Source organism: Odocoileus virginianus, chromosome 6, assembly GCF_023699985.2.
Source record: "Odocoileus virginianus isolate 20LAN1187 ecotype Illinois chromosome 6, Ovbor_1.2, whole genome shotgun sequence".
NCBI classification, from domain to species: domain Eukaryota; kingdom Metazoa; phylum Chordata; class Mammalia; order Artiodactyla; family Cervidae; genus Odocoileus; species Odocoileus virginianus.
In genome coordinates, this window is record NC_069679.1 from 63,816,026 (window position 1) to 63,836,945 (window position 20,920).

At 41.5% G+C, this 20,920-nt stretch overlaps 1 protein-coding gene across 1 annotated transcript in view; it reads right to left on the reverse strand.

Annotated features, from left to right (window-relative positions):
- Nucleotides 1–5,074: 5,074 nt before the first annotated feature.
- Nucleotides 5,075–20,920, reverse strand: part of ESR2 (estrogen receptor 2) — a 59,124-nt gene continuing 43,278 nt past the window's right edge. Inside the window, exons 8-9 of the mRNA XM_020914295.2 lie at nucleotides 8,548–8,728; nucleotides 5,075–6,024 (exon numbers count right to left, since the gene is read on the reverse strand). Of these exons, the coding sequence (XP_020769954.2) occupies nucleotides 5,838–6,024; nucleotides 8,548–8,728 (368 nt within the window). The 3' untranslated portion in view covers nucleotides 5,075–5,837. The remainder of the gene's footprint in view (nucleotides 6,025–8,547; nucleotides 8,729–20,920) is intronic.

Below are 20,920 nucleotides of genomic sequence, written 5' to 3' on the forward strand. Positions count from 1 at the left end.
ATCTGTCTTTGTTTTACCACGCAACCTCCAAGTCTCTTTTAACTCTAAAATAATGCATCTCTTTTCCAAGATTACAATAACCCTACAGGGAAATTTAAGTGAAAATATCACCACCACTTTTTCTTTAAGTTTAGAAGGTCACGCCCTAAACTGATGCATTGCATACCAGGACTTTTATATTCGTGAGCCGCATTTTACTTGATCACACAGTGCCTTCGTTCATAAATCACAAGTGTGAAATTAGCTGACTAAAGATTAAATTGCTGCTGTTTAAAAAGTCTTCAAGGTTAAGTCAGAGACTCTTAACTCGATAGGTAAGCATTATGTTTATGTGCCTTTTTCCCAGAACAGTGTCTGATTTTCATCAAATTCTTAAAGAGCTCTGCAAACCTAAAACAGAATAGAATTCAGAATAGATTGGGAACACTGATGACTTAGCCCAATTATCGAAAGTTCTTATATTCCCAACAAATACATTTCTAAAACCAAAACTATGAAAAAAAAAAACCACTTTATTTAGCTTATGTCACATTAAACTTCTTTCTGCAACTGTCTCATAGACATTAAAGGCACACAGCAAAGAAAAAGTCATACCTGGAGGAATGGAAAGCAGATACCAAAATCTGCTTTCACACAACAGCAAACATTCATTTGTCAAAAGGCCCATAATTAAAAGCCTGCTTAATGGTACAAAGCATTGATCTGAAAAAAAAAATCGTAAATTACAGCGGGCTCTGAGGTACACAGGATCATCAGATAACAAAGTTACAGGACCTACAGTCATGGCACTTAGACACACACGCAGCAGAGAGAGAGAGAAACGCAGCAGCAGAGACTGTAGGATCACAGGAGCTGTTCAGAGCTAGCATCATCAGACCTTGGTCTTTCCCATAAAGGACGCCCACCATCCCAGAACACTGACTGGCCCCACGAGTAAATAGGCATTCAAAAAAAGAAAAAGGATCCTTGATTCCAATTCAACAAAAAGGGTTATAAGGATAACACTGCAGAGAATGCACATCTTCCAGCTGCCACGGGAGCGAAAGTTCCAGCAACTTGGAGAGCTATACGAATAAATGCATGTGTTTAAGCGCTGCAGTAGACCAGACTTGGTGAGGAAGCACCGGTGCCTAAAAGGTGTGAGAATTTTACACAGGTTAAGTTTCCAGGGAATCTCCCTCACAGCAACACATCTGGGCAAATAGTGGCAGACAGGAGGAGGTGACCACAGTGCTGCGCACGAGCTTAGGGACCCAGCATGAGAGGGCCGGGATGAGAGAATTCATCTTTTTTCCCACCTGTTTCCAGGGCTGTTATTCTGTAAAGCTTTGTACAGACCCCATCGACATGGAGAAGGTAGATGGTGCAGTAGAAGCAACCACAACATAACCGTCTCTGCTCCGTGCACTGAGACTCCGCTGAAGCAGCAGCCTCCTGTGGAAGCAAGTCTGTAGCAGGAGCGGTGCTTGCCAGGCAGGCTGAAGACCTGAATTCGGGTCCAAGCTCTGCCATAAGTAGTTGTATGATCTTGGGCAGGTCTGTGTACCCCTCTGGGCTTTACACATGTATAAAAGATGGGACTGAACTCCTTGTCTACAGGGGTGTTCTGGAAATGAGGCCACAAGCAGATCCCACTTTGAAACCAGAGTAGCCACACATGTCAAGACTGCATTTGACAAATGGATTCTGCAGTCTAAAAGTATTTTTCCTTTAGTTTTTTAAAGTTGCAATGATTACTTTCAGCACTGGAACTTCAACTGCCTACGTTCAGCTCTCTATATGTCACTTACTCCCTATATGACTTTGAGCAAATCTGCTTAGAACTCTAGTTTCCACAGCCAGAAAACTGGGGTAACAGCAATTAGTATGGGGATTAAATATGAATGTATGAGGCACTGAGCACGTCTGGCACACAGTCTGTGTTCCACAAATACTATTTTTAGGTATTAAACAATGTATTTTTATAATTTCCTTCATATAACCTTTATAATGTCCTTTTAAGATTTTTTAGCAGCTTAAAGAAATGTGTCAAATCTTATATAAAAATGTTTGGTTTCAAAATAGACTAGAAACTGAAGGTTCACCTTTGAATTTGAAAAAGTGTTAATATATGCAAGTTTCTTAGCAGATTAAAATAAACTGCTTTCACATGCTAGAACATTCTAGAATTGCTTCAACTTAGCTTATATATATGAATATATAACATAGTTCTGCCAAGAATTGGAAACTAATAATTTTTATGAAACTAAAAATAATTGCCCTTCCAGCTGAGTTAGCAAAGGAAGGAACCCAGATAAAGACTGTCACACTGAAGAGCTTTTGTTGATTTTGCATTATTTCTTAATACAGTTAAGACCCTCCAGAAATGTTTTTAAGCTAACAACTTAATTTTCTCTCCCTACCACAATTTTTGAAGAAAAATCAGTTCAAAATTATTTTAGGGTTGAATTCTTTGTAGATAATCCTGGTGGACACTGAGCATGTGAGAGGCATGAGACCAGACCGAGAGGATGCAGTGAGGGCAGAGGGAAACAGAGTCAGAAGGACAACTCACAATGCATGCATTCTGCCGGGGGGCCCATGAGGGTTCTCTTTAGGGGCTGCCAGCTCTCCTGGGAACCTGCGTGAACACTGTTGTGAACACTGTGCTTTCTGTATTAAGAATATTCCATGTTAATTATTTTATTAAAATTTTCCATATGATTCCTATATTAGACACATGGTTTTGGAATTTAGCTCCAATCTCACTTATCTCCCACAAGTAAGTTTCTCACATTAAATGATCAAAGTGGAGGAAAGAAATCTCACTATACAAATCTAAGGCAAAGCTGAGCATCCCTTTTCCATGAGACATAAAATGTAGTTGGGTGGGTAATTTTTTTTCCCCAATACTCAGTTAATTCTTATTGACAGTTGTCACAGGTCCTATTCTCCCTAGTTAATTCCTTTTAAAAACTGAACTTGAAAACACTGAAATCTGTACTTAGCTATGGGAGAATTTTAAGTTGCCCATGGACCATTTGGGTGGTTGGTGTTAGCTGCCCAGTCATGTCCGACTCTCTGTGACCCCCATGGACTATAACCCGCCAGGCTCCTCTGTCCATGGGATTTCCCAGGCAGGAATACTGAAGTGGGTTGCCATTTCCTCCTCCAGGGGATCTTCCCCACCCAGGGATTGAACCCAGGTCTCCCACAGATTCTTTATGGTCTGAACCACCAGGGAAACACTTTGAGTGGTTAGATACCCTCCAAAAGACATTTAAGAGAAAGCACTATTTAAGAGAAATGGCTCATCTTTAAAACGAACATGGAGGGTTTACTCAAAACCCATAAAAACAGCAGCCTGATTTTGCAGTTTGCAATCCTTAGAGGAAGGATTTAGAGAGACTGGAAACAGATGTACACACTACATCTGAAAGGGGGAAAGAACCCTAGGGTATTCAAAACAAAACAAAGAACACCTTTGAACTACATACCATTTTATCTCAGCTGCCTGCTTGGCCTAGATGCCAGTCTAAGAGACAGCCTTGCACCAGGGCAGCCTCTTGGGTTGGACTGACTCACCTGTATCCCCAGCACATCAGGTGAGACCACAGCCAAGAAGAAATGACCAAAAGCGTTAACTTTCTCCTCAAGGGCTAAATCCAAATGCAGTGAAACAAGCAACCTCAAGCAGCATACAGGAGTGTTTGTGGGAGATGGGCAGTGGGCACTGAAGGAGTTTTCATGACAGCAAGCCCCATGTGGGTGACATACAGGGTTTGGCACAGACAGGAGCTTGGACACCCGAGACCAGTTGGATGCCTTCCTTGGCATCGAAATCCAACCTGAAGAACTTCACTATGCAGTCATGGGGTGGTGGCTTGAACCTCATTCTGTATTATTTTTGTTGTTTTCTTTAATGTTGTTTTTTTCAAACTGGTAGTCTTTTTTATAAATACAATTAAGAGAAATTCATCAGCAAATAATTGTTCTTCAAATAACTGCCTTCTTTGCCTCCCACTTCCCACTCTCTAGCCTCCATCCCCTTGTTTGCCATAGGGGGTCCTAAACTGACTGGAAAGAAAGAAAATTGACCCAAAAAACACTGGTTCCTTGGTTCCTATAAAACCTAAAGTATCTGCTGTACTGAATCTCACTAAAGCTACAACACTGAGTCACTAAGAATAATTTCAAATCCCCTCAACACTGTGTTCTTCTTGGTACATGGTCAAGTGTTTCTGATACAGCTTTGCTCAACATTTTTAGTAAAACTGCATCAATATCAAAATTAACAATTATTCAAGATCACACTGGCAGAAACCAACCTTATGTTATTGAATGTAATCTTCCTAATGACTTAGATTTACTGTGGTGAGCACATTCTGTATTTACCGTTTTCAAAAAGAAAATGTGTTCAATCTCCTATTACAAAGTAATTTTTAAAAACATCACAAAAATCACACATGATTATCTAACTGCTCTCTTCCAAAGTATAGACATAAACTCGCTTTATGCATTCACTATGCTCCTGAAAATTTGTACGAAAACTTAAATTTTTTAAAAATGAGTTAAAATTGTAATTTCAGAGGTGCTTTATCATCGTGTCCTATTTAAGTTCCACTTGGAATAAGAATTAATATTTTACTAAGTTTTTATTTCACCCAACCCACCATATAAATGTTCTGATAAGAAAATATTTTAAAAGAGCCCTAGGGTATAAAAGACTTTTTCCTTGCTATAAATAATTATCCTAACTATCTCTCTTTTCTAATAGAGCTCACAATCTTGTTCAAGTGGTGTGCTCATCCCGTCTATACAGTTTGATCCTGAACCTGGCACGCTGATGCTGACGTGTGTGTAGCTATTCATCCTTCTGTGGATCAGCACACCTCACACACACACAGCCTGCAGTGTCCCTGTCTCCCCTGGGTGGCTGATGTGGCAGTTGTGGCCACCCCAGGGAAGCATGGTGGCTGTGACCCACACCCACAGGAGAAACCCCATTCCTGCAAACACTGGTCCTTTCTCCAGCACACGTACTGAACTCCTTGGACACAAGAGTTTTAAGAAAGGCAATTCCAGGAGCAGAGTATTTACATCTCCACATTTCTTCTCCATGGAGGTGAAAACACACACACATACCCCAAATAATTCACAGGCTCTCTAAATGCAAACCAACAGGGGTGAACCTGCAGGAAGGTGGCAGCAAGGTTTTGGGGGAAGAATGTGGCTCCCACCCCAGCCTGACCACTGGCTCCCTAGGTCACGTTCCCTCTGGCCTTGGACAGAATCATAGCAATGTATGACCATCCATCTCACAGGCCTGTGAGGTAGGCATGTGGAACCAGTTAGCTGATGGTCGTTGTGGTTTTCAACCCTACAATCAAGTGGTCCAGAAGGCAGCATACAAAGGACTACTCAAAGGGTAGCTTAAGTGGCACAGAAAAGGTTAGTCCCCTTCTGTGCATGTCCTACATTTTCTCCCCTTTCTCCCCTGACAGCCCTTCCAAGTCAGTTTCCTCCAGTCACTCCAAAATCCCTAAGACATTTTCCAAAGAGTGGGAGGGAGATGGGAAGTAACGGAGCAACCACAGTGAGCCCCTAAGAAGCCAAGCCAGACATAAACTCTGTGCTCAAACTCTGCCCCCTGATGAGAAGGAGCACTGGCTTTTGCTCCCTGACACCCAGGAGATGGGGAGGTCGGGGAAGGATGGCATTGAGGAGCCACAGGAAGGACCACATGGCAGAAAGCCAAGGAAGCCCGCCCCCTTCTGGCGGGGCTCACAGTTTATGCTGGAGTTCACGCTTCAGCCTCTGACCTTCTCTGCAGCCTGACCACAGCTCGGGGCTGGGCGTCACTGAGCCTGGGGGTTCTGGGAGCCCTCTTTGCTCTCACTGTCCTCCACCAGGTTGCGCTCAGACCCTGTGACCAAAGACTTGTTGCCGCGAAGCGTGTGGGCATTTAGCATCTCCAGCAGCAGATCATAGACGGGGACCACGTTTTTGCACTTCATGTTGAGCAGGTGTTCCATGCCTTTGTTACTGGAAAGACAAAAAGGTGCTGAGATTCCTTCCTAAAGCAGCCACAGGAAGCCTAACATCTCCCCGACTCTCCCCCATGGAGCTGGGCCTCACCTTCACCCCAGCACGACGCCAGCCCTCTGCTCTATGGTTCTTACATCTGGCTCCTCCAATGATCTGCAGGTGAGAATGAAGCCAATGTCCCGTGGACTATGGTGTCCCACCACCCACCCCAAACAACTTGACCCATAGTGTGATGGGATCTCTGAACACCATAGTTACATCTTCATGGTCTTTGAAAACACTGAACCATTGCTCCTGGGAGAAATAAGGGTTAGGTTCTGAGAGATCCTGGTCCCAACCTTTTCATCAGCCCATTAATACATAATCTTGTTTCTTCTGAGTTATTGTTTAAAGGGCCTTATTTAACATAAATCGTTGATCCATTAACATTTTCATTTGCAGCCTATAGCACTAAAATTCATTCCTGAATGAAACATGCATTTTCTCTGTCAGCACATCACAGGCTTCTTGCACTTAGGAACTAGACAGTACTTTAGCACTATTCTTGGGGATCCTTTTTAGACTGTGAAGTCTCCAAAAAAGCACAAAATGCCAAAACAAGGTACTAAATAGACCATATAACACACCCTTGTTTACACTCTGAGAGCAGAAATGAGAAGGCAGAGCAAGCAGCACCGGGTATGACTTCCGCTGGGAACTTAAGTGTGGCTAACTCAAGTTTTCGGCCAGTCTGCACATGTCCTCAAATGACCTCAAAAGCATCACGAGTATTGATTTGGGGGTTAAAAATACATTTTAGCAAGCAGGCAAATTCAAGTAGAGGATCTGTGATTAATGAGGATGGACTGTTTCTGCTCTGCAAATGGTCGTGTGCTGAGTAATCATTAAAGAGTAAGCAGAGCAGAGCTCATTTCCACTTCCTCCCCCTTGGTAAAATTCTTGAGTGTGTTGTCCTTTCTCACCGCCCCGAGACTTTCCTCCTCCTCCAGGGAGCATTTACCTTCCTTCCTCTTCTCCCCTTGTCCAGCCCCAGCACCCCACCCTCCTCCTGGGTGACGGCCGGCACTGAGCCTTACGGCACTGGCATGAAGCCACCATCAGACACCATCTCCCTCCTTGAGCGCACACAACGTCCATTTCCTGGATACACCCTACCCATGCCCTACCTTCCCAAACCTACTGGGCTCACTAGTTCTCTTAGTATCCTGATATATTGCAAGATGGATAAGGTAGACTTGCCACCTTGAAGGGAAAATGAACTCCTGAAAGGGAAGGCGGGCATCGTCAGTACACACACTGATGGCCCTTATAGGATGCGGTTGTCATAGCAGCTTTATGGTGTCTTGTTAACAAGCCCAAGCTAGCTCTACTTGCCATATGATGGATGGCAAGAGACGAGGTGTTGAGGCAGGGAATACAACTTTAGGCTGACCAAGAAGATGGCAGACTAATGTCTCAAAATAACTATCTTTTGAGGGTCTGGATGCCAGGTTCTTTTATAGATCAGAGTTGGGGGGAGATGAGGAAACAAAAATAAAAAGGCCATTAATCTTGCAAAATATCTCCTAGAATGGCAAACCTCGGGCAGGGGATGTGTTGCAAGGATATATAATATCCCTTTCTATAGCAAGAAAGGGATGACTCTTAAGGAAGCCTTTGTGATCACCCCAGATCACCAGCCCCAGAGCTGATCTAGAGAAGCTGGGTTTAACCTCTTTAAGAAAACACCTCAGGACCCCAGCCCTGTGTAGTGCAGGAAGATGGGGCAGCTCACTTTAGGGGAGGAACTAACTGCCCCTTTCAGAATCCACAAACAAGCTAAAATCCACAGCAACTGAAAACCAGATAAGCCAGCACAATGTTGCAGGGAAAAGCCAATTCTGGCTCCATGTTGGAACTGTGTCTTTGACTTGCTTTCTGTTGCTTTTGTTATAATGACACATGATGACCTGCCTCAGAGAATCCTGCCCCTGCGCCCGACTTACTAAAGAGTCTTTGTTCAGGACCCGGTCCACCTGTAGGCGGCAGGAAGGAAGGCACTAACACATCCCCTGCCCGAGGTCTGAATTCTAGGAGATATTTTGCAAGATTAATACTCTTACATTGTTTCCTCATCTCCCCCCACCTCTGATCTATAGAAGAACCTGGCATCCAGACCCTCAAAAGATAGTTATTTTGAGACATTAGTCTGCCATCTTCTTGGTCAGCCTAAAGTTGTATTCCCTGCCTCAACAACTCGTCTCTTGCCATCTAGCTTACGGCAAGCAGAGCGAGCTTGGGCAGGGTAACAAGACACTATAAAGCTGCTATAACGACTGCATCCTATAAGGGCCATCAGCGTGTATAGTGATGATGCCTGCCTTCCCTTTCAGGAGTTCATTTTCCCTTAAAGGTGGCAATTCTACCTCATCCATCTTGAACTTGCAAAACCCTTTTTCCAAAGCTCTTCACCCTTCTGTGAGCATCTGCACCCTCCCTCCCACCACACACCCAGTGGAGCAGACCCCACAGGGATCGTACCTGGCGTGCCTGACGTGAGAGAGGAGCATCAACAGGTTAGCCAGGCGCATGGACTGCTGCTGGGAGGACATGCCACTCTTGGCAATCACCCAGACCAGAGCGTCCGTCACGGCATTCAGCAGGTGAGTCAGCTTCCGGCCACTGTCAGCCTCCTGGGGTGCTGTAGCTGAAGGGTACATACCTGGACAAAGAATTGAAAAGCCACGAGTCACTGCCCTGAGAAAACAAAAGTCATGTGCTCAGCCATTAGGCATGTGTGTGCTAAGTTGCTTCAGTCATGTCTGACTCTGTGTGATCCTATGGACTATTGCCTGCCAGGCTTCTCTGCCCATGAGATTCTCCAGGCAAGTATACCGGAGTGGGTTGTCATGCCTTCCTCCTGGGGATCTTCCCCCTACATTCTCCAGGAGGGGAGCCAAAGTGGTCTTGGTGGTTCTGACATCTGCATGTTTGGTGAAACCTTAAAAGCATGGCTTCACCTCTGCATGCTGTCTACTCCCCCAAGAGCCAGCCCTGTCATTGAGCTGGAAGGGAAAGCTGGCTGAATGCAGGCAGACTCAGCAGCCTCTCAGAGGGCTGCCAGGGCCATAAGTGTGGCTGTGCCACAGTAGGAAATGTACCCAGCTGCCTCAAACCACGACATGGTACCTCTCAGCTGCAGCAACAATACCCATATGCCGATGGCCAGGAAAGTGAGGTTAATCCAACTCTTAGTCCCTACGAGGGCCACCGGTCTAAGGGGAGTTTACTAAACAAGCTAATCACCACTGCTATGCAGCCCCCCACCCTTTACACAGCAGGCCCACTGCCACCTCACCTCTGTCCAGACTCTCAGCATGTCACTTCAGGGGACGCCTTGGTGGAGCAGGAAGACCACGGATTTGCAATAAGACAGACTTACTTTATATTCACCATCTCTTGCTCTCTGGCCCCTGACAAGTCACCTGGTTCTTCCAGCCTCAGCTCCTCACTGAGCAAAGCTTACAAGCATGTGAGTCCTGAGGTCCTCACACTATCTCACAAGGTAGGTCACCTCCTCCTTCCTGCCTGGCCCTCTGTTTAATTCCCCTCTGACTCTAGGAACTGAGATACCTGGCCTCCTGAAAGTTACAAAATAACAGCTCAGTTGTGTTCCCTTGCCCCTACCATCCCCCTCCCCTACCAACCCTGACTTTTTGATTCTGGGCAACAGGGAAGTAATTAGCTTCTCTTCCAGGCTTTGGATTTCAAAGAATAAATAGCAAATATATGAAATCAACAGGGGAGCTGCTGACTTTTGACTGTGACGAGAATGAAGGATCATCCACAGAGTTTGTTTTGGCAGCTTCTGTTCTCTACTTTCACTGGCATTTCCAGTTCAATTAAGGCAACTCAGTTCAACCCAGTTCAATTAAGGCAAGGGACATACTGAACCACAACCATGCCAGTGCAGGGCTTTACCACATCCCTGGGGGCATGTCCCTCCATGAGGTCTCATGATGCAGATTTAAGATACTCATCTTTGGCCCAGAAGCTGCTGCGCCAAGCCACCTGCTCACCTTGTTCCCCACAGTGACTCTTCCCGACTACCCTGCATCCTCAAGTCTCCCACTGTCCCTCACGGCAGATGACCTGCCCTCTTACTGCCCCCACCCTCCACCCAACATGCCCTTGAGTAACCAAAATGGAAAATGCAGATCATGAAGCACCCTTCAATGACTTCCTAGCTCTTGGGGTGGAGTCCAAACCACTTAATGCCATTATCAGGCTACCAGGCCTCTCTCTGCTCTTTTCATCTTCAGTTCCCAGCACACCTCACCTTGAACTGTAGGTGATGCACTGGCCATGCTGAACGTTCTGCTTAGATCCGCCCTTCCTTCCCTGCCCTCCTGCATCCCACCTCCTCCTCCTTTCCGCACCCCCTCCTCCAGATTATCTACATCCATTCCTCCTCTAGATTCCATACATTCCGTGTGCCACAATTACTGTGGAGGCTGACGCTCCCAAGATGCCATGTGCTTTCCCAGCAGAGGGTGCCACATTGTGCCACAGGCTGGAAGTCCTCACATACATGCTCTGACCCTCAGCAAGACTGGACGTCAGTATTTCAGGGGCACAGACCCCGTTTGTATGCCATTCTGTCCCCATCACCGACTGCAAAGACTGGCATGGAAGAGTTAGATGAATTTACATAGATTCAAACTTCTAGTCAATCACACCATTGTAACTGAAATGATAAATATGCATATTAATGCATATTTTAGGTACATACACGGAAAATTATTAATTAAATGAAAATATAGCAAAAATTATTTTAAGCTTAACTTCCTTAAAATTGACCCTGGCTGCATGAACAAGTGCTTTCTTGTAACTATCCTTTTTAGCTTATTCTGCTCCATGTATTTCTACTGCCATAAATAAATCTTATTTCTGGATTCTAAAAGGAGTCAAAATTGTGTACTTGTACATACATTGGTCTAAAGTGACAAAAAGTGAAAATGTAAAAATATTTGGCTACTATACAAATGTTCATAGCAATATTACTCATAATAGCCGGAAAGTGGAAATACCCCAAATGTCCATCAACTGATGAATGGATAAACAAACTATACATCCATATAATGGAATATTTTTTGTTGTTCAGTCACTAAGTTGTATCTGACTCTTTTGTGACTCCCACAGACTGTAGCCCACCAGGCTTCTCTGTCCATGGGATTTCCCAGGCAAGAATACTGGAGTGGGTTGCCATTCCCTTCGCCAGGGGATCTTTTCCACCCAGAAATTGAATCCTGGTCTCCTGCATTGCAGGCATATTCTTTATCCTTGGAGCCACCAGGGGCACAAGCTTATAGAGATGCTAAAAACCACCGAACCGTATGTTTTAAATGACACTACGCTTTAAACTCAGGACATCCCTGGTGTCCAGCGATTAAAAATCCATGGGCCAATACAGTGGGCGGACATGGGTCTGATCTGAGGTCCAGGAAGACTCCACATCCTGTAGGGCAGGTGGCTCAGATGGTAAAGAATCTACCTGCCAATGCAGGAGACCCTGGTTTGATCCCTGGGTTGGGACGATCCCCTGGAGAAGGGAATGGTTACCCACTCTAGTATTCTTGTCTGGAGAATTCCATGGACAGAGGAGCCCGATGGGCTACAGTCCACGGGGTCACAAAGAGTCAGACACAACTGAGCCACTTTCACTTCACAGGGCAACCAAGCCTGTGTGCCACAACCACTGAGCCCATGCAGCCTAGTGCCCATGCTCTGCAACGAGAAGCCCACTTGCCACAACTAGAGAAAGCCATGCGCGGCAACAAAGACCCAAAGGAGACAAAAGTTTTTTAAATACAAAAAAAAGAAAGCTCCTTAGTACCTCCCTATGTCTGACCAAGGCTCCCAACAAATAACCTGTGCTGGCTACTGGGTCATGTAAAAGGCATGTGCTATATCAATTTTATACATGGGAAAGATTTTACATACAGGAAGATTAACCTATATAAAATCATCCTGGGAAGGAACTAGGCTGTAGAAAAGCGAACTTGCTGCCTGACTGTCTCTTCAGTCAGCAATGCTGTGCCTGCACTTTGGACATTCATGTACTCTCTGACTCATCAAAATGTATGTACAGAGTAATTGCTAAGTGACAGGCCCTGGGAGGGGCAAGGGACAAGACCCAGAGCCCCCACCCCCAGGACACTCACTGCCCAGACACATAGCAAATGGCAAGAATTAATCCTCTCCAGCCCCTAAGAGTAAAAACATCAGATTACATTTTAGAATCAAATTAAGTTACTTTTCCTAAAACTAAAGAAATACAGAAGAAAAGTCAAGATCTTGGCACAACACCACACACATACCAAGGAAAATAAAATAAAGTCAAGGACACAATTTCCTCTCCTCTTTATCGCCTGGGAACAGCTGTGTGCTCCTTCCACCAGCCCACCTGCTGACATTCTGAGCAGCACATGGGAGAGCTGGGCAACACCCCCCCACACATTTGCCACTTCCTTAGGGTTCAAACGATGAAGATATAAGCTCACCTTGACCAAAAGCAAATAAATCAGAACAGATAAAGTGTTTAATAAAAATTTCAGAACACTGACAAAAGGAAAAATGTTCTGGCTTTCGGGAGGCATCTGGTCCCATCACTTCATGGCAAATAGATGGGGAAAAAGTGGAAACAGTGACAGATTTTATTTTTGGGGGGTCCAAAATCACTGTGGACAGTGACTGCAGCCATGAAAATAAAAAGACACTTGCTCCTAGGAAGAAAAGCTATGACCAACCTAGATAGCATATTAAAAAGCAGAGACATTACTTTGCAGACAAATGTCCATCTAGTCAAAGCTATGGTTTTTCCAGTAGTCATGTGTGGATGCGAGAGTTGGACAATAAAGAAGGCTGAGTGCTGAAGAACTGAAGCTTTCAAACTGTGGTGCTGGAGAAGCCTCTTGAGATTCTCTTAGACAGCAAGGAGATCAAACCAGTCAATCCTAAAGGAAATCAACCCTGAATATTCACTGGAAGGACTGATGCTGAAGCTCCAATACTTTGGCCATGAGATGTGAAGAGCCAACTCATTGGAAAAGATCCTGATGCTCGGTTAGATTGAGGGAGGAGGAGAAGAAGGTGACAGAGGATGAGATGGGTGGATGGCAACACTGACTCGATGGACCTGAGTTTGAACAAACTTCAGGACACAGTGAAGGACAGGGAAGCCTGACGTGCTGCAGGCAATGGGGTCACAAAGAGCTGGACACAACTTAGTGACTGAACAACAAGATACGACCATCTCCTCTATCACCACCTCCTCACTCAGCACCATGAGAATGGACTGGTGTTGAAAGGTGACAGTGACATGGACCCAGCAGGCTGATGACCGCAGTGCTCTGCACAGAAGAGAAGACCCATCTGACCTCTTCAGTGTCCTTCTGTGGATCCTTTTGTGGCATGGCCTTCTCTACCCACCCATGCCATGAGTGAACCAGAGTGAACCAGAGCTTGAGTTGATATCTCTTAAAAATTTTGTGTAAAATAAGAAAATCCTATTTATGCAAAATAGGATAAACAGGTTCTAACTAGTTCTTTCACTTAATGAAAAGTTTCATCCATATGAAAACTTTGTAATAAAAAGGTACAAAAGCTTGATAAGTCCTAAAATTATTTAGATAAATAGATCTTATTACTCATTTTAAATATTTCAAAAGACTTTTTATCTGCAGATTCATTCCACTGTGTTTCCTAGATTCAGTAGCCTCTAATTCTATGCAAGGGAAGACTTCTCCAGTTTTCAGGTTTCTAGATGATGAATGGCTGGTCCCATGACTCTTAATTTGGATATGTTATTACATTAACTACAACACTCACATAACACCTTCAAGTTTCTAAAACACCTTAACAATATTTTAATAGTTTGTGTTAAATGCAACATTGCTCTTGTCTCTGAGTTTCAGAAGCCACATCAAAGACTGAGTATCTCTAATAAGCAATTCTATGTGCTCGCACATCTTACCTCTGCATGGTGGAGGAAGATTTGCTGAGAGGGAAGTCCAGGCGGTACTGCCCTCATCCCATCTCTCCCCACAGAAAGGAACATGTACTTCTCCTAAGCTTGGTAAGGATCAGACATCTCATTAACTGTAAGAGTGTATAACCTTATTCTAGACCAAAAGCATTGTATCTATTCATTACCAGTAATTTTCTTGGGATCAAGCTGAATTTAGAGAGTATTTGTGAGGAGGACTGACCTCTTAACACACTGAATCTGCTAACCCATTAACATCTCTCCCCACTTATTCAGAATTTCTTTAATTTCTCTCTGCAATGTTTTACAGTTTTCAGTGTACAGTTTCACATATTTTGTCAAATTTATCCTAAGGTTTCATAATTTTTATGCTATTATAAATGGTATTGATTTTTAATTTCAAATACTAATTGTTCATTGCTACCATATAGAAATAAAATTATTTTTTATATATTTCCCCTATATCCTACAACGCAGGAGACCTGGGTTCAATTCCTCGACCAGGAAGATCCCCTGAAGAAGGAAATGACAATCCGCTCCAGTATTCTTGCCTGGAGAATCCCATGGACAGAGAGGCCTGGCAGGAACAATCCATGGGATTGCAAGAGTCGGACATGACATAACAACTAAACCACCACCATATCCTTCAATCCTGTTAAACTCACTTTTTTGTAAACTCTTACTAATAGTTTTCACATGGGTAGGAAGATGGTAAAGAATCTGCATGCCAATGTGGAGATGCAAGAGACCTGGGTTTGATCCCTGGGTCAGGAAGATCCCCTGGAGTAGGAAATGGCAACCCACTCCAGTATTCTGCCTGGAAAATTTCAACAGAGGAGGCTTGCAGGCTACAAACCGTGTTCGGAAACGGCTGCGACTGAGCACACACACAATTTTCTACACAGATTATCATGTTTTCAAATAAAGAGTTTTACTTTTACCTCTATAATGTTAATGGATGTACTTTTACCTCTTTTCTTGCCTTGTGGCACTAAAACTTCCAGTAAAACACTGAACAGAATTCATGACAGTGGATATTTTTGCCTTGTTCCTGATAACAAGTATAACATTAGCTGTAGGTTTATTCATTAATGCCCTTGATTGGGTTAAGGAAGTTCCTTCCCATTTACTAGTTTGTTGAGAGTTTTTAGCAAGAATGGGCATAGATTTTGTCAAATGCTTTCTTTACACTTACTGGAAAAATCATGTGATTTTTCATTAATTACTCTGTTAACATGGTAAATTATGCTGATCAATTATCAAATGTTAAAGAACCCTTGTATTCCTTGGAAAAATCACATTTGTTTGTTATATACTATTGGATTCTACTTCTTTAAAAACTTTTGAGAATTTCTCCATCTGTGTACATGAGAAATATTCATCTGTTGTCTTTTCTTCTAATATGTTGGTCTGGGTTTACTGTCAGAGTAATGAATTGGAAAGTTATTCTTGGCTTCTCAGTTTTCTGTGAGAATATGTATAAACTTGGTATTATTTATTCCTTAAATGTTTGGTAGAATCCTTCCAGAAGTCATCTGTGCCTGGAGTTTTCTTTGTGTGACGGTCTTAAACTAAAACTTCAGTGTCTTTGACAAATAGTTATTCATAGTTTTTAAGTTTCTTTTTTGATTGAGCTTCAATAATTTGTATCTTCCAAATAATCTGTCCATTTCATCTAATATTCAAGTGAATTGGCATACAGTGTTTATAATATTATCTTATTATTCTTTTTAATATCTGAAGAATAACAACGGTACACGTCCCACTACTAATATTGATAATTTGTATCTTCTTTATTATGATCAGTCTGGCTAGAGGCTTATCAGTTTCATTGATCTTCTCAAAGAACAAGCTTTTGACTCTCTCAATTTTCATCTACTATTTTCTATTTTCTGTTCCATTGTTTTCCACTATATCCTTTATTATTTCTTTTCTTCTGCTTACTTAGGATTTCATTTTCTCTTCTTTTCCTAAGTCTCTTTAAGGTTGAAAGCTGAAGTCTTTCACTTCAGACCTTGATTTCTAATTGAAATATAGTTGACTCAATTCTAAGTCAGGTTCAAGTGTACTGCATAGCCATTTGGCATTTGTGTAATTATGAAATGATCACCACAATAAATTGAGTAACCATCTGTCTCCATACAAAGATATTACAATATTATTGACCATATTCCTAATGTTATATATTGCTTCCCCATAGCTTTCTTTTTTTTAAATAATTGCAGGTTTGTATCTCTTAATTCCTTTCACATGTTATTTCTTGCTCTTTTGCCTCCAACAACCACCTGTTTGTTCTCAGTATTCATTTAGTCTATTTTTGTGTTTTGCTTTTTAAATTCCGCATATAAGTGAGATCATACAGTATTTCTCTTTCTTGGATTTATTTCACTTAGTATAATGCCCTCTAGATCTTTCCATGTTGTTGCAAATGGCAGGGTTTCAATTTTTAATGTATGAGTAATATTCCACTCATATTCCACACACTCATGTGTGTGTATTTACACACACATATATATGACATCTTAAAAATTCACTCATCTATTGATGGACACTTAAGTGGCTTTGATATCTTGGCTACTGTAAATAAGGCTCCAGTGAACATTTGTTTTGTTTTGTTTAGTCACTAAGTTGTGTCTGACTCTTTTGCGACCCCATGGACTATAGCCTGCCAGACTCCTCTGTCCATGAGATTTCCCAGGCAACAATACTGGGGTAAGTTGCCATTTCTTTCTCCAGGGGATCTTCCCAACCCAGGGATTGAACCCGTGTCTCCTTCATTGGCAAGCGGATTCTCTACCATTGAGCCACCAGGTAAGCCCTCAGTGAACACTGTTGTACATAAATACCAGAATACACGTTCTCTTCAAGTACACATAGAACATTCTCCAGGGTGGATTACAGGCTAGGCCAGAAAACAAGTCTTAATAAATTTAAGAAAATTCAAATTACATCAAACATCTTTTGGCTATAACATTGTGAGACTAGAAATCAACAACAAGAAAAAAACTGCAAAAAACACAAACAGATAGAGTCTAAACAGCTACTACTAAAAAATCAATGGGTCACTGAAGAAATCAAATAGGAAATAAAAATATACCTGGAGACAAACAAAAATGGAAACACATGATTTGAAATCTATGGGATGCCACAAAAACAATTCTAAGAAAGAAGTTTTCTAGCAATATAAGCTTACCTCAGGAAACAAGAAAAATGTTGAGAGGTTCCTTTTATTAGAATATGAGCCTTGAGTGCTATAAATTTCCCTCACCTGTTGAGTAAGTTGCAACCCCCAAATTTGGCTGTGTTCTACTTTTATTTTCAGTTAGTTCAAAATGCTAATTTTGATTATTTCTCCTGTGATCTACAGATTATTTAGATATATGTTATTTGGTTTCCAAGTGTTTGGAAATTTTCCAAGATCTTTCTATTATTAATTTCTAATATAGTTCCATAGAGTCAAAGAAAATACTTTGTATGAGTTAAATTCTTTTAAATATATTCAGATTTAATGGTTCAGAATATGGTCTATCCTGGTAAATATTTAATGAACACTTAGAAAAAAATGTGTCTTCTGCTGTTTGGGGGTTGAGTGCTTTTAAAATGTCAATTAGGTAAAGTTGGCTGGCAGTGTTATTCAAGACTTCTCTATACTTGCTGATTTTCTGTCTCCTTGTTCTATTGATTATTAAGGGGTATTAACATCCAACTATAATAAAGGATTTGTTCATTTCTCCCTGTAGTTTTTTTTTTCAATTTTTATTAGTTTTATTTTTATTTATTTATTTTGGCTGCACTGGGTCTTGGGGAGTGTGGGGGCTTCTCCAGTTGTGAAGTGCAGGCTCAGTAGTTGCAGCATATTCGCTCTTTAGTTGGGCTTAGTTGTCCCACAGCATAGAGGATTTTAGTTCCCAGACCATGGATTGAACCTGTGTCCCCTGTAATAGAAGGCAGATTCTTAACTACTGGACCACCAAGGAAGTCCCCTCCCTGCAGTTTTATCAGATTTTACTTCATAATGTTTGAGGTTCTCTTATTTGGTGCATAAATGTTTAGGGTATTTACATCTTCTTGACAAACTGATTCATTTATCATTATGAAATGAATTTCTTTATTCCTAGAAATTTTGCTCTAAAATTTATTTTTTTATAACATTAATATAGCCACTCCAGCTTTCTCTTGATTAGTCTTAGAATGTAATATCTTTCCCCATCCTTTACCATTAACTTATATTTTTAAATGAACTTCTCGTTAGTAGTAAACAGTTGTGCTGTTTATCCAATCTGAAAATGTTTTCCTTTCAATTGAAGTTTAATATAATTATTGTTAGGATTAATTAATTAGGAATTTACCATCTTGTTTATTGTTTTCTATTTGTCCTATCTATACTTTATACTGCCTCTTTTTCTTCTTTTTGGCTAATTTTTACGGTTCCATTTTATCACCATTGTTGGTATTAGCTCTAATTCTTTGTTATTTTCATGGTTGCATTTGGGTTTGTGATACATTTTAACTTACTACAGTTTATCTTCAAGTACTACTATAGAACTTCATGTACAAAATAAAAGCCTTATACCACGCTACACTTCCATTTGTTCTATCCCAGCCTTTGTGGTCTTGTCATCCGTTTTACTTCTATATAAACCCACAATATACGGGTTTTTGTTTTTGTTTTTTTTTTTTTTGCTATAAACATTAGATTATCTTTTAAATGAAAGTAAAGAGTCTTAAATAATAAGATAAATGCATTACATTTACCCACATTGTTATCATCTGTAGGACCTCTTTATTCCTTTGCATGAATCCATATTTACATCTGGTATCATTTTCCTCCTGCTTGAAAGACTTCCACTAATATTACAGTGCTAGTGATGAATACTTTTGAGTTTTTGTGTGTCTGAAAATATTTTTATTTTTAGTTTTTATTTTGCCTTCATTTTTTTAGATTTTTCTTTTGATGTGGACTATTTTTAAAGCTTTTATTACATTTGTTACAATATTTCTTCTGTTTTTATGTTTTGGTTTTTTGGCTGTGAGGCACGTGGGATCTTAGCTGCCTGACTGGGGATTAAACCCATACTCCTTGCACTGGAAGACAAAGTCCTAACCACTGGGCTACCAGGGAAGTCCCCTGCCTTCATTTTTTGAAAAGGATTTTCATTGTGTAAGGAATTCTACTTCAGTGCTCGCTTTGGCAGCATGTATACTAAAAGGAATTCTACTTTAACAATTTTTTTCTAAAAGTACTTTGAAAATGCTGCTCCCTTGCCCCATTCACTTGCATCAGAACAGAAATTTGCTGTCATCCTCTTCTTTGTTCCTCTGTATGTAATATCTTTATTCTTTAGTTGCTTTTAAGATTCTTCTCTTTATCACTGATTTTAAGCAACTTGAAACGATGTGCCTTAGTGTGGTTTTCTTCATGTTTCCTGTTCTTGGGATACATCAAGCTTCTTGGATTTGTGTGTTTGCTGTTCTTGTCCAGTCACTAAGTCATGTCCAACTCTTTGTGCCCCCATGGACAGCAGCACACCAGGCTTCCCTGTCCTTCACTGTCTCCCCGAGTTTGCTCAAATTCATGTCCACTGAGTCAGTGATGCTATCTAACCATCTCATTGTCTACCGCCCTCTTCTCCTTTTGCCTTCAATCTTTCCCAGCATCAGGGTCTTTTCCAATAAGTCGGCTCTTTGCATCAGGTGGCCAAAGTACTGGAGCTTCAACTTCAGCATCACTCTTTCCAATGAATATTCAGAAAATCAATCCAATTGATTTTCCTTTAGGAAAAGGAAATCCTAGTGTGTTTATAATTTTCATTAAATTTGGAAAAATTTCAACCATCGTTTCTTCAAGTATTTTTTTGTCCCTCTGCTTTCAGGGACTCCAAATTCATGTATATTAGTAACTACAGTTGTCCCATAGCTTCCTAATAATCTGTTCATTTTTTAAAACTTTTCTTCTTTCCATTCTTTTTTGATAGTTTCTATTGCTATTGCTTAACATCCACTATTTTTTTCTTCTGCTATGCCTAATCGGATGTGAAAGTGAAAGTCGCTCAGTCGTGTCTGACTCTTTGTGACCCCATGGACTATACAGTCCATGGAATTCTCTAGGCCAGAATACTGGAGTGGGTAGCCTTTCCCTTCTTCAGGGGATCTTCCTAGGATGTAAATCCATCTAAACATACTTTTCACATTTAGAAATTCAGTTTGAGTGTGTTTCACATTTTCTATGTCTCTTCTAACCTGTTCATGCTTTTCCTCTTTCTGGTGATTCTTGCCCTGTCCTTGGTTAGTACTGTAATAAGCACAAAACATGTTCAGCTGAAGACCTGAAGGGGACCCTCTGCAGATCCTGAAAGCCTCTCTGGCCAGCTTTTTCCTCTCTAGTACTCCTCAGAAATAAGAAATATACTAACCATTTTAATGTCCTTGTCAACTAATTTTATCATCTGCATCATCTGGCATCTTTTCCAGTTATTGTTATTTACTTCATTTTAGGTCATATTTTCTGCTTCTTTGCATGCCTGCCAACATTTGATTGATTTACCCTGTTAGGTGCTGTATATTCTTCTATTCCTTTAAATTGTCTAGAGCTTTATTCTTGGGTGCAGTTAAGTTACTTGGCAATAGTTTGATCCTTCAGACCTGTTTTTAAGTTTCATTTGGTAGGACCAGAGCAGCCTTTATTCTAGAGTTCATGTTACCTCACTACTGAAACAACACCTTCCTGAGTACTACAACCAATATCCAGTAGGGCTCAAGGTTTTTCCCTGGGGCTGGTGAGAACACGAGCTATTCCCGGCCCCTGTGTGAACTTCCAAGGGTTGTTCTGCCTGCTTCTTTCTGGTGATTCTTTCCCTGTCCTTAGTC